Raw genomic sequence first — 14,104 nt, forward strand, 5'->3', positions numbered from 1 at the left:
CACCTGGCTCGCTGATAACAAACTATCTTTACACCTGGGGAAAACTGAATCCATTCTCTTTGGATCTAATAGTAATCTCAGCAAGGCAAATGGCTTCTTGGTTAGAGTGGGTGACAATGTTATCACACGTAAAGATGAAATTACCTACCTAGGTTCCATCCTGGATGCTAATCTTTCCGGTGATAAAATGGCCACCAACGTAATCAAAAAAGTCAACCAAAGAACAAGATTCCTTTACAGGATCTCCTCACTGGTCAACAAAAACACCTTGAAGACCTTAACAGGAGCCCTCGTACAAGGCTTCTTTGACTATGCATGCACCTCCTGGTACCACAGCACCTCAAAGGCCCTTAAAACTAGGCTCCAGACTTCCCAAAACAAACTGGTCAGGCTCCTACTTGGCCTCACCCCCCGTACCCACCTCACCCCTGCCCACTTTGACAGACTGGAATGGCTTAGGGTCGACGACAGAGTACAGCATCTTGCAATGGGTCTGGTCCACAAGATTCGATACTCCACCAAGATACCCATGTACCTGTCTAGATACTTCCTTAATGTTAACGAAGTCCACACCCACAACACCAGAGGGAGTGCAACGAACCATGTACAACCCAGATTCGGCACAAACAAGGGCCTAAATTATTTTCGCTTTTTTCCCCCCCTCACTGTATATGTCTCTTTTCCCTTTTTACCTCTATGGTGAATTCCTGTTCTGTTCTTTGACTATATAGAAGTGTCTATTTGTACGTCTCTAAATGTTTTGATGAATTGAACATGGTGGACCCTCTTGTAAACAAGTGTAATGCTTAATTGGGTCGTCCACTCACAGTTAGTCTTTGTATTGAGTGTGTGCTTGAAATGTACTGTAATTCTGCAAACTGTTAATAAATATTTCAATCAATCAATCAAGATGTATGGTACGCAATATCAAGCAGTATAGTAACTTAAGACAGATCTATTAATGTAACAATACATATAAATCACTGATTATGAATGGGTCAGTATGGAAAAATCACTTGTTTTCTTTAATGAAAGCAAAAGCTTTAAATTATTTCATAGCAAGCATTTTCTTTTTGAATGAACCTCACCTCACCTGTCCTTTAATGCGGGTTTGCGCTGAAAACCCCCCCACTTGTGATGGGTGTTGCATCATAAGTGTGTGAGCTATTAAACTCAGTGACACCAGAGGTCGCTGTTTAATGATTAACATTGGCTGATAGATATCGGGCTTATTGGGGTGACTACATTCCGCGAGTCACCAGTTTCGGTGTAACAAGGCGGAGCGCTCAAAACACAAGACATGGCTATCCAGCAAATTACGCATGCGCATTGGTCGGCGCTTTAAAACAAGTCTTGAGGAGGGAACATGAAGGCACTTCCAGGACCAGGTGGGCATAAAACAAACGTCAGCCAGAAGACATAGACATGTAGCCGCATCGTGTACTTTGTAAACGACGCTCTTCCAGAGGACGTGGTAGTTCGTCAACGCCAAGTCGCTCTATTCGTGCCGCTTTGACAGCAGCACGAACTGGCTAGCATTTAGCATGCTAGCTAGCTGTTATTGTTTTTCATCATTTCGAGAGAAGCAAAATGGAGGCACATCGCTGCTGGTGCCAGTGTCCTACGCAGCCACTCCCGAGTCCCCGTTGAGATTTCCATCTGTATTATAACGTCTGTGGAAGTGGCAAGTGCTATCGTTGTTGCGAAACACGCACTGCTAGTTAGCCCTAGTTAGCATTGGTGTGTTTGTTGTTCTCGTCCCCGTAATGCAGTGTTAGCTTAGCTTGCCTTTTCAAATCCAGCAACGTTTTAGAAGAGGATGTGCCGGGAACAACGCTATAACCTTAACGTCAGTAACGTTTAATTCTGCGTTTTAACCAGTTGCCAGTGGTGTTTGTACTTATTAATGCAAAGTTGAGGGAGATGAGGGGTGTGTTTCGCGTTCTCTGGCCAGCTAACGTGCGTTAGTTTGCTTTGTTTTGCAGGGTAAAAGCGGGGAACTTTGCCGAGTTTCGCCGCCCGAGACGTTGCAGAATGAAAAGTCGCTGCTGTGTTCGCCATGACTCTGAGATCAACACTGTATGCGAGTACGGGATTCAAGCTAAACCCTGACGCCATCGATTTGGAGAAGACCCACATCGGCGCCGCCACGTTGAGTCCCGTAACCATCAAGAGGGAATCCTGCGACTTTGTCCTAGATGTTCCAGACGTGCAGGGGGGCGAGATCCCTGGCAAGTCAAGGGACTTAGACCAGAACTACACAACGAGCAAAGTTGCCCGCACTGCCACGGTTGCAGAAGCACTTCAAGGGGACAATAAAACGGTGGCAATATTGTCCCCTGTCAGACAAATGGGGGGTGAGGGAACCCCAGTGAAAGGTAAACCCCTCTCAATTGACAATATGGATAACCCTCAGATGGCTTTGAACAATAACCCCAAGGATGCTGATGAGAGTGCAAAGGGTATTGGCCCTGGGGTCCTCGGTAGCGCGTCCATTGAGGTCAGCTCAGAGGGCAAGTGGAGGAACATCAAGAAGACGCCTGCCAATCCCCACACTCAAGCCAACTGCCTGCGGCAGATTCTCCTCCTTCAACTGGACCTCATCGAGCAACAGCAGCAGCAGCTGCAGTCGAAGGACAAGGAGATAGATGAGCTGAAAACGGAGAAGGAGACGGTAAAGTGTTAGAAAAAAGTTATTTTCCTTTTTCTTAGAGGTTGAAGGAAAGTGTTATTGTTGCCACGGAAACGGTCAACAGCGTGACGTGACGTCATGGCCTGACGTCACGTCACCTTATAGCCCGTCTCCGGACCCCCCGGGTTGAGCTCCTTTGGACCTACCACGTAGGGTCCGGTCTCACCGGCGTCAAGCGACATGGGATGCCATCTGACTTCCCCTGACTTAGCCCTGTGCTGCGGTGTGGGTGTCGCGCTGACATATTCCAAACGAAGCATATGAACGCTATAGGAGACAACGAACCATCTGACCCCCCCCGCGAACGGCTCAGAAGCCGTTAAGTATTTTTAATGTTTGTACGACCGTTTTGCCAGCTCTGAAATTCTCTCTTCGGTCCCTCCTTGTTGACATCTCGGTTGGCTAGCTGCGCCTACGAGGCGCGTAGGGAGGCGCTGCTAGCCAACCGAGATGCCGAGAGGCGGTACAATGGGATGTCAACAAGAGAGAATTTCAGAGCTGGCAAAACGGTCGTACAAACATTAAAAATACTTAACGGCTTCTGAGCCGTTCGCGGGGGGGGTCAGATGGTTCGTTGTCTCCTATAGCGTTCATATGCTTCGTTTGGAATATGTCAGCGCGACACCCACACCGCAGCACAGGGCTAAGTCAGGGGAAGTCAGATGGCATCCCATGTCGCTTGAATCCGGTGAGAAGGAACCCTACATAAAGTCATCAAAATGTCAGAAACTTTAACGTAGGGTTCCGAAAGGAGCTAGTCACCTTATAAAGTATGGCGAGCAGAGCACTAGAGCAGACTCGGCAGTCAGTCGGAGTTGGTCAGCCAGCCAGTCAGTCGGCCAGCCAGTCAGTCGGTCAGTCAGTCAGAAGAAGCAGTAGATGATCAATAATATAATATACTACAAGCAATATAAAAAGGAGCTACTTCCAACGCCTAAGGCAAGCTACAGATCCTCTAAACTATAAGACCTCCTCAAGGAGTCTCTTACACAGCCGACTGACAGCTCCCTGCTAATACAGGAAATCGTCATTACAGTTATGTTTACTGATTAGGTGTAGTAAATGCTGCAGTGTTTGCAAGTTAATTTACATTGGACATCGGTGTTTAGCATGTAGTTGTCAACTGGGTACTAAATTGTCAATATATATCTTCTTGGTTTGCAGCTACTTGCGCGTATTGAGCGCATGGAGCGCCGCCTGCAGCTCACAAGGAAAGACCCGAGAGACAAGCGTCTTTTTCAGCCTCTGGAGCCATGGACCCCAGATAAAGAGGATATATGGGATCTGGAGGTGGTAGGGGCGACTCCACAACCGAATTCATCAATGCCGCTACCTTTCAGTCGGGGTGGCAAAGGTCAAAAAAGGTAAATAAACAATTAAAGGCACAGTGCTGGGTATTCCCTAAATGTTTTTATATGGGGACTGAGCACCCAGTACTAAAATCCACCCAGGCAGGGTCATGCAAGAAATTAGGAAATGTACTATTTATTTAGTTTATATAGTTTTTCAGTTGACAAATTTGAGTATTCTGTTGCAGGAAATCTTGCTTTGGTGACTCAAAAGTCCAGAAAGCTCGAGGCAAGGGTTCAAAGTTCAGCCCCCAGAAGCCTCCTGACGTTCGACCGGGTTCTCCGTACCAAAGGGAGCTTCGTAGTAAGGAGACCCCAGAGAAGACGGGGCTCGGGAGGTCAGACAAGGACCTTTTTCACACATTCAAAGAGGAGCCTGAGGAGTTCAGTTGCCAGATGGAAGAGTTGCCCTTCATGTCGACCACAGAGATGTACCTGTGCTGCTGGCATCAACCTCCCTTGTCCCCTCTCCGTGAGACTTCCCCTAAAAAGGAGGAGGATGTGGCTAGTGAGGATTCTTGTCATATGTGCACATCTTTATCAATTTCTTAAATACTAATGATTGTTGATTTTCTGTTTAATGATAGTGGTTTCCGCTTTTCCTCCACTTCTTGGCTGCTTTGTAGTTCCTTCCTGGAGGGAAAACTGTATAGAGCCCTTGGATGGGGAGTCATCCAGTAGCATCCCAGAGGTGAGACACATAAATGTCAACCTTACAGTTATTTCATTTCATTGGATAGTTATTCCAAAGCAGTTGAGAGCTCACATGACTCTATCCCGCTTATGGATTATGCGCATGTGTTCTTGTGTCTCTCCATCAAGGCACTGGAAGACGGTGTGTTCCTTAAGCGGCACTTAAAGCTAGAGTTGGATGAGAAGAGGAGAAAAAGGTGTGAATTCATATTTCTTTTAAAACGTTTAAAAAATGTATTCCATTATACCTCATTTTGTTTGACTTTTGTTTGACTACAACAGAAAGGTTATGTTGTGGGGGGGGGGGGTCTGGAAGGATTTTCATAATTTATATTGGGGAGAGCTTGTTATTTTTCAAAAACGTGTGCACTGCAATTACATTTGTACTGTTTTGTAATGGATTGTTCAGATATTGGATTAGGAATTAAATGCAAATTAGGCTATGGTGAATCCTTAATGAGTCAATGAATGTTCATAATTCTTGCCAAAATCCATAAGATCTTTGTGGATACTCGATAGTGTCACTTAAAGGAGCATTCAGTGATTTTGGGGGAAAAAACCCGGTCTGCTCTGGTAACAAGATGTGCACATGCACGCACTACAGTGGGGTGACAAGCGACAGGCCAACAGCACGCACACTAAGGCCCGCCCCCGCTCGATCATGATTGGCGGAAGGCCCATCTCTATCCTGATTGGATGAAGGCTGGGCCACCTAGCCAAAAACGAAAACCTACAGGTTTTTTTTTTTACCCCCAGGGGTTAACTGGGGACAGGGAGGAACTCCTTATATGGTCAGCACACTCTAGTATGGAGGATTATCGCAACAAAACAAAAAAAGAAGTGATATTTGAATTAAGTGAAATCACTGAATATACCTTTAAAAGCCAAACAGGCTTTATTATCAATTATCAAATACTTTTGATTATGGCCACTGGTCATATCATGTTTCAGCAAATAAGCACAGGCCTCCAAACATGGCAATGCAATTAAGGCCGGGTTATATTTCCCCCATCCGTGTAGTCGCAAGGGTCTGTGTGGACAGCGATCATAGTTGAAGAGCAACATGGGCTGCACTCATTACAAGTCATGGTCTAATGAGAAGAGGTGAACTGTCTTAGTTTTACTCTTGCTTCATTATTTCTGTGCATTCCTGAAATTTGCTGAAGACCTCAGATTCAAAATAAATTCCTTCAGCAAACCTTTGAGAATACCTTTTTTTTTTTTTTTCCAGATTTTAATTTTTTGTATAACTTAAGAAACCCGTCACCGAACAATTCAATTTCAAGTCCTTTGTCACATATAATGTGAGCGGGTAGCTACGGATCTCCTGTCGAAATAAAAAATGTGTGCAGACAGTGTACTTGTAGGCGTGGTGCATACGGTATGTGTAGCCACAAAATCTAGTCCGCATGTGGATGTCCCTGCAGATGATGAGGCAACGCAGCAAGTATAATTTGGCCTTAAAGAACCATAATAAAACTATACAAAAAAAAAAAAACAATCTGATCGGTCCCAAAAAACCTGATCGGAGCACCTCTACTCTCTACCCACTAAGCTAAGACTGTCTGATCAAGAGAGATCTCTAGTCAATACAGTTACAGTGTAATATTTTTACAACATCAACAAGTAAATAATTAGAATACTTTAGAAATTAGATTTAGGTTTTTAAGACCGGGTTTGGGAGAATTATTTAATGTTCACAGGTCAAAACTCTTGACGGAGAAGGAGTGGGTGGAATCTCTGCTCTATTAAACCTACCTTGATGTTCATTTTTATTCTCCTGCTTCCTGCCCCATTTGTAATGTTAATTTGTTTGCAGATGGGACATCCAGCGAATCAGAGAGCAGCGCATGTTTCAGCGTTTACAACAGCGCATGAACAAGAAGAAAGTTATCCCTGAGGTTGAGCCAGAGATATCATCCTTCTATCCCGATTGTGAAGATGGTAAATTTGCTTTCTTTAACATCCCAGTGGCAGTGTTTAATTACACATTATATATATAGAATGGATACTGTAGAGTGTAGATCTTGGGGAAACAAAACGAACAAAAAAGGCGACATTTCTTTACTCAACCCGTGGGTTGATCCATGGGTTACAGGCCAACTTGTGTATTACCATTACTATTTTATTACTATTTATTTCAATTTTTCTTTTCCCCAGTTGAATCCATAGTCATCACCCCCTTCCTGCCTGTGGTTGCGTTTGGAAGGCCACTACCAAAACTCACTCAACAGTAAGTCTTAACGGCAACCAGTGCATGAATAATATTCTCTCACACACACCGACACACGCACATCAGCAAATACAATGACTATTGATATAGAAATGGTACAATTAATTGCAAAGAGACAAATAAGAATGTCAAACGTCTCCTTTAGTCTTATTTAAATCAAATGTTCTCAAATTGTCTCTTCAGGAACTTCGACTTGCCATGGCTCGATGATCGAAGCCGATGTCGCATCGAGGTTCCCAAAAAACACACGCCTCACCGGACCTGTCGAAAGTGAACTGTGACATTAACATAACGGGAGAAGTTCCACACCCTACTCAGATTTCTAATGCTTCCTTGTCTTTGAGCAAAAAGACTGTCAGTGGTTGCTGCATATAGGAAGTGTGCTAATTGTTTTCTGTCTATGGATGGGCGAATAAATGGCTGTCTTTAAGTCTCATGCAAAAAAGTCTCAAACTATCACCACAGACCACATTAAGATAGGGTGTGGCAGAGAGCTGCAACTTTGGTAATTTTGTCCCCAATGTCACCTTTTTTGAGAGTAACGCCATGTTGCCACAAGATTACAGTCTCCTTGTTAATCACTCTTCTGAAAAATTCATGACTTGTGACACAATTTGCAAATACCGGTAATTGCTTTGCCATCCCAAATAGATGTATTACTTCAATGTAAGTAGTCCTATTGATTTGTATTGTTACATTTTACATAGTTTAATTCTGACTGCCCGGAGAAGTTTGGAGACTCTAATCTTGATGGAAGTTATTAAATACAAAAACGTTCTATTGCCATTTGACTGAAAATCAGAGCTCAGAAGTGTACAGTGAGCAATGTGACTGCCCTTTGCTGGATTCTTCTTTGCCTCCCATAAACCCCTCTGCGTAGATGAAAAATCTTCTGAATTTGACTGTCATGCTTGTCTGTGTATGACTGATCATATTCGTTGTGCAAAATGTGCACTGCAGTGTGCGTATCAATCAGATCCACACTGCATGATGTATAAAATTGCAACTATTCAAAATGAGGTGACGAAGTACTAGGCACCATACCTGATATTAGGAAAAGTTTTCATGCTGAATTGTCTGCTTAAAAAGAAAACGCTGGATTTAATCATTCTCAGCATACCAGAGAGGAGGCTAAATTAACATGAAACCCATGTTCATTTGTTTTTGTTTGCATTGGCTTGGGTTTTTTTTTAATATGTTGCATGTTCTCTTCTGAGCTGACAAATCTGTTCCAAAAACATAGCAGCATGGCATACCTCTGGAGCATCTTCCTCTGTTCATTGTATTTCAGAGGAGATTGAAAAATGTTTCAAGTTTTTGAAAGCATGACTTATGGCTGCTTAGTCCAGTGAAAACTCCTGTGTTCTACTTGAACAGCCTTATCTTAAGGTGATCCAAGAATAACAAAGTGATCTTTTGTTTGTTCTGGATTTTCTTTTTCTAATCAATACAATATGCTTACATGCAGTAAATATTAGCCTACCTATGTGTAATGATTGGTCTTGACTCTTGAAGAATGCATAGCCAGCATTCAAGGGAACCAGTTTAGAACATAAATGTTCTTTCTAGCTGTAGTTCTAGCTCTGTTGACCAGTACACACTTGAACATGCTGCCAGTTATTGTTCTCTGAATTTATGTTACAATGTACAATCGTACAGTTTAGTTTGGCAACATTTTTGCTTGTTCACTGCACTTGCTTAACCATTTACTGCAACCAATGAGCATATGTGTAGATGGATCTCAATTACAAAACTGGTCTTCTGTACATAGCTTTCAGAAACAAATGTACATAAGGAAAACATGTCTGTTATTTTTTTATTATTTAATGTTCCAAGTGTTGCGTACATCAATATTGTTTTCTGAAAAATGATTGTATGTTGACAAAATAATTGACCGTTTTGAAAGTTCAGATTCTTTTTTTTTGAATAAAATTAACGTCTATTCTACCGTCTTGGATATTGGTCAGTCAAATTATAGGATTGATGAATGATAGCATTCAACAGAAATTGGGGAACACAAGTGAAGTGATTAACATTACAGCCTGAGGCAAATGACGGCCAAAATGCATTAAATTATTTTTAACGCACCACAGGTCAGTTAATTGACTCATCCAGATGTGCAGCTTTTGAACATGGAGCCATGTTTGCATTTTTCTGATTAATCAGACTTAAGTGTCATGTGAAAAAAATGTTTTATTGAATAAAGAAAACAAACAGTACAATTTCTCAAAAATATAAACGCCCTTAATCAGTTTAAGAATCATGTTAAAATGCCACCAATAAAGGGCTATTACATAACAGGCACGATGTGGTTAGTGCCCCCTCTATGTTGCCACTGGTGGAAAATTAGCAAATTGGGGCATACTTTACCAATCTCTCATCCTATAATCATATTCTTCTTAAATCCACTGTCCTATTAGTAATTTTACACAAAACGATAAAAGGATGCTCTGATAATGAACTTACACTGCCCTTAGCACCACCCTATCAACTACCATTATCCTCAATAAGCAGTTCAAAGTAACCCACAAGGTTGAAAATATTAACAGAATATATACTGATACTAAAGCACAACCTTGTTCCATGTGTTACCTGATGATGTAGATGCCCAGGCACAAACACTAAGCCCATGTACAAATGTGTTGATATCTGCATGTGTCAAACATAAAATATACACACACACACACACATATATATACTGTATATCTCACCTACTTTCATTTAGCCTTTTGGTTCTTTAAAACTTTTCAAAATTAGTGTTACTTTGAATAGTGAAACTAACATGCCTGGGGGTGCGGTGGGGGATAATACAATATGTACACTTGACAGTGCAATTCCTTTTTCACTTTTTGAAAGGGATGTTTCATTTGGCAATGTAAAATTAGGTGAAAATTCAGTAAGCCTACAAATGACTTGTGTAGGTTTGATAAAACCATACTGCACGTTTATGATCAAAATGTCTCAAACACAAAAAAGCCATACACCGTTATACGAGACCTTTCACTGAAACCCCTCTGGTTCACCTTGCCCTTCCCAAAGAAATCTAGATACAGAAATCAGAATATGTTTGTATCTGTATTGACACCCCAGCCAAAGTGCGCTTGTCTGCCAAATGTCCTGGCATTCAATCTCTCCTGAGATTGTTCAGTCGCTCCTCCAAGTCAGCATCAGCATCTGCTAGGGCAGCTTGGGGCTCCGCCTTCTTTCCTCCTGCCACTGATAGGCTTCCTCCAGTGGCTGGCAGGTCTAAGTAAATAAACACAATTCAATCATTAATTCAATGATGTGAACGCATACATTTATTTAATAAATATGTTATATTTGACGGCGGATGAGAGCATGTACATAATATTGATAAATGCTCTGTAATCTTTGCAATAATACATTTTACTTACTCGATAGCTCATCCGACAGATTGAGACCCAGTTCATCCAGCACTTGGGACACGATGGCATCGCTGCATATGACAAGGACAGATTTATGGATTTACTTATTTAAAAAGGAAAAAAAAACTCTGACTCTTGACTAATATTGAATAAATAGTCTGTATGAGGATGTTTTGCTTATTTCTGTACCCTACCTCTCATCCTCATCATCCTCATCACCCATAGCATCATCTATTGCGTCATTCATCATCTCCTCCTTCATGTCCATGATTTCACTCTGTCGTTCAAAGTCCATCATAATCTTCTGAATCTGTGGCATCTTGAGCTGTTGAAATAAATGCAGGATTATCACAGACTCTCACCTAATGATCAATCAACGATAAAATATGCTTAGCAGCAGCGAGTGAATCTTATTTTGTTACATGTTTAAAAGTTTTGTCCTGTACTTCAATCCACTGGTATTTGTTTGTCATACAAAAAGTCCCACTACTCAATTTCAGTCATGAATACCACAAATAGCTCACCTGTCTGTTCATGGTGGCCATGGCTTTGGTGACACCTTTCATTGCCTGTGCCATGCTGTTGTTGGACTTTAGCGTCTGAATCTTGAGACTGACAGCCTGGATATTTGCTCTCATCATGATAAACTTCTTGACGTAGCGCCTTGTGCGAACCAGGTCCTTGGCCATGATCTTGACTGCATCCTACAATGATTATAAATAATATACAAGCCATTACAAAGATTGGAAACTAAAAGTTTTCTCCTCTGGCTACAGCAAAATATATTGTTGTAACACAGCCACGGTCATTTTACAGATGGGTGGTTGCTGAAAACTGACCAGTATGTAGCTAGTGTTAAAATCCCTCCCTGTATTTCTATGTAATCACATATGTGATTAATGAAATGATTTTCCACTGTATGAACATATTTTTCTGTTATTTTTATCCACCTATGCACTCGACTCACCATCTGTCCCTGTTTAGCCATTTTCTTTATGTCAGCAATGATTTTTTTCTCCTGTTGCTCCAGTCTTTGTCGTTCTCTGTCCAGATCTCTCATGGCCCGGTTGAGAGCCCGCTGGTTCTGCCTCAGCATCTCCTCTGGGGTCTTCCTCTTCCCAAACAGGAACTCCATCTTCAGAAACAAACAAGAAAATAACGATGTGATAATAATGGTATAATGACAATGTCATCAGTGCTTCAGTACACTCGTTTTTGTTCTGCAAGACCAACAAAACGTTGTATTTGGACCTGTCTGGTCTGCCCAACAAACATTTTCTAAAGTGAAACTTTAGCTCGGGTGGGTTGGACTCCCATGGAGAGTTATGACTCAGTTATACTTGAAAAATACTACTAAGGGAAAGGACTGTTATCCAAAACCCTGTTATCCAATGCCCTCTGGGCGTCTTACTGGTGGCAGTGGTGGTACCAACGTGGAAAGCCTTCGTAACAATACTGTACCACCATCTTTAATATTTCATGTTCAACAATAAGCTATAACCTTAACCATGCCAACAAAAAACAACCGTTTATGTTTTTGGGACTGTTCGTGCTGTGCAACTAGCCCTGTTTCAATATTTTAATATTTGGGCGTAGCAGAGAAGAGCTTGTTTTCTAGGTCTTAAATATCTGTCAACATCCCCTGGGCTGGGCTATTACATTGCTAGCTAAAAATAGCTGCCTAAAAGGGACATTTCGTTCTGGTTATAGTCTCACCTTGTAAGGAGTGTGTCGTGATGTGACGGTAGTCGAACGGGTATTTAGTCTTTTGAGATGTCCTGGCTGCTTTTTACTCGACAATTTAGAACGACTTATTTGTTTTCTTTCACACGTTTCCGGGTTTGCGCTTCACTTCCGGGATGTGACGTTGGTGGTGTCACACTTTCCAATTGGCTTACCGTAGAATGAGTCGTACTACGGTGTCGAAATCAGACGATCTACAAGCTCACCGCGCGACGCATCGCGACGCGTGGTGAGCTTGTATATCGGCTATTTTCGGTGCAACCAAGTATTCGGCTTTCCACATGGTTGAGTGTCGACGGATCATCTGTTTGTCTTTGTTGGGCTTTTCAGGGCTTTTTGTCAATACAGAATACTGGACTGGAATAACATCTATGCGAAACGTTTGTGCTACACGCACGTCACGTGACGTTGTATTATAACCCGTCTACCCAGGGTATTTTATTCACTGGATATTTTTCTTTCGCCAATTATCAGTATGTCCCTGCTTACTTGCTCCAGGACCAGGAGTTTAGTGAAATCCGTTCCAAACAGTGTATGGTCTCAGTTTGCATCCTACCACTGTGCAAGTATTCTCCTGCGCCCAAAAGACAGTACTAGAGATGAACCTGTGACGAGGAGGCGGCGGACTGATTCAAGAAACTTTGATGTGAAACAAAGGCAAAGCAGACCCTCTGATGGACGGGAGGGTCACGGCCAGGGGTGGTCTGGTGCGCCCAGGAGGGACCACCCTGGGGCTTCAAGTCTAGGGACAGTCTGGAAGAGAGAGATCCCAGTACTGTGGGAGCCTACTCAGCCGAGGGCACAAGGAGTGTCATCTGAGCTCATGAAACTCAGTCTTGAGGATTTGGAGGAGTGGGAGAGGCCAGTCACCCAGAGGGTAACAAAGGACCCCAAGGAGGAGAACTATGTCTCAGAGATGGTCTTTGGTGTGTCCCCGTGTCTCTTGGCTCTCACTCAGGGCAGAAGGAAAGCATATAAACTGTTTGTTAAGGCGGGGGAGGCCTCTCATAGGTCTTCTGTGGTGAACGTTTGTGAAGAAGCTCACAGGCGGGGAGTGCAGATTCATCGGGTCAGTAAGAAGGATCTGGACAAGATGTCTCCTGGACGTGTACATCAGGGGCTGTGCCTGCAGGCCAGTCCTCTGACTTATGTCACAGAGGAGATGGCCTTCATGACTCCCAAGAAGAAAAACGCAACACCACTATGGCTCGTGCTCGCTGGAATTCAAGACCCAATGAATCTTGGTGCTGTACTACGCTCTGCCTATTTCCTTGGAGTAGATGGCATTGCTAGCGGTCTTCAAAATGGCTGTCCACTGACACCAGTAGTCAGCAAGGCCAGCTCAGGTGCAATGGAGGTCATGGACATATATGGCTATAAAAACCTTGAAGGTATGCTAAAACTGAAGGCAGCTGAGGGCTGGCAGGTAGTTGGCACTGTGGGAGCTGAGGTGGAGGAGCCACAGATTCCTGTGATACCGTGTTCAGATTTTAGAATGACCAAACCTACATTGTTGGTGATGGGGGGTGAAGGGGAAGGCTTGTCCCCAGAGCTGCTCTGCCACTGCGACACACTGGTCACCATCCCAGCTCATCGAGATTTGCACCCTGGCATAGAGTCTCTGAATGTCTCTGTAGCTACAGGCATTCTGCTGCACGCTCTGCTGTCATCCAGGACAGCTGGCATCTGATGACAAGCATGACAGAGAGGCATTGATAGTTTTGGCAGTGCTGTGTTATGTGACAAAATGATACATTTCTTAGTCTCATACCGTAGTTTTATAAAGCTCTTTGTGTTCGTCAAAATGTACACAAGTCATTAAAGTTGATTGCTTGTGCATGTTAATGCACAATAAAAAACGATAAGGTTGCATTGCTGTATTTGATTATATACACAGCCTTTAGACATTTTACTTTCATAAGGGCAGCCATAAACTGTATATTGTTCAACAGGAAACAATTGTGATGTGACTGAGAATAAAGAACTTTATGTCATGACCTTGCATAAT

The 14,104-nt window shown here is 42.8% G+C and overlaps 3 protein-coding genes across 5 annotated transcripts; 2 read left to right on the top strand and 1 right to left on the bottom strand.

Annotated features, from left to right (window-relative positions):
• The first annotated feature begins 1,261 nt into the window (after positions 1–1,261).
• On the top strand, positions 1,262–7,397 carry msl1b (MSL complex subunit 1b). Of its 3 annotated transcripts, none has more exons than XM_079492866.1 (9): positions 1,262–1,388; positions 1,986–2,674; positions 3,857–4,056; positions 4,230–4,549; positions 4,629–4,732; positions 4,864–4,931; positions 6,554–6,678; positions 6,895–6,967; positions 7,151–7,397. In XM_079492866.1, the coding sequence occupies exons 2-9, from the start codon at positions 2,060–2,062 to the stop codon at positions 7,239–7,241; spliced, it is 1,596 nt and encodes a 531-aa protein (XP_079348992.1). In that variant the 5' UTR covers positions 1,262–1,388; positions 1,986–2,059; the 3' UTR covers positions 7,242–7,397. The 3 variants fall into 3 exon arrangements, with proteins under 3 accessions (XP_079348992.1, XP_079348993.1, XP_079348994.1); XM_079492867.1 differs by having other exon boundaries at positions 4,656–4,732; XM_079492868.1 differs by having other exon boundaries at positions 4,668–4,732.
• Positions 7,398–9,145: 1,748 nt separating this feature from the next.
• On the bottom strand, positions 9,146–12,222 carry chmp2a (charged multivesicular body protein 2A). Its single transcript, XM_079492880.1, has 6 exons — positions 12,070–12,222; positions 11,321–11,488; positions 10,878–11,057; positions 10,548–10,678; positions 10,363–10,424; positions 9,146–10,213 (listed from the first exon to the last, which is right to left on the bottom strand). Exons 2-6 carry the CDS (start codon positions 11,486–11,488, stop codon positions 10,092–10,094), a joined length of 663 nt encoding a protein of 220 aa, XP_079349006.1. The 5' UTR covers positions 12,070–12,222; the 3' UTR covers positions 9,146–10,091.
• Positions 12,223–12,358: 136 nt separating this feature from the next.
• Positions 12,359–14,095, top strand: mrm1 (mitochondrial rRNA methyltransferase 1 homolog). Its single transcript, XM_079492869.1, has one exon. It carries the CDS (start codon positions 12,572–12,574, stop codon positions 13,784–13,786), a length of 1,215 nt encoding a protein of 404 aa, XP_079348995.1. The 5' UTR covers positions 12,359–12,571; the 3' UTR covers positions 13,787–14,095.
• Positions 14,096–14,104: the final 9 nt, after the last annotated feature.

The sequence above is a fragment of the Electrona antarctica genome (assembly GCF_951216825.1).
Source record: "Electrona antarctica genome assembly, chromosome: 22".
In the NCBI taxonomy this organism is placed as follows: domain Eukaryota; kingdom Metazoa; phylum Chordata; class Actinopteri; order Myctophiformes; family Myctophidae; genus Electrona; species Electrona antarctica.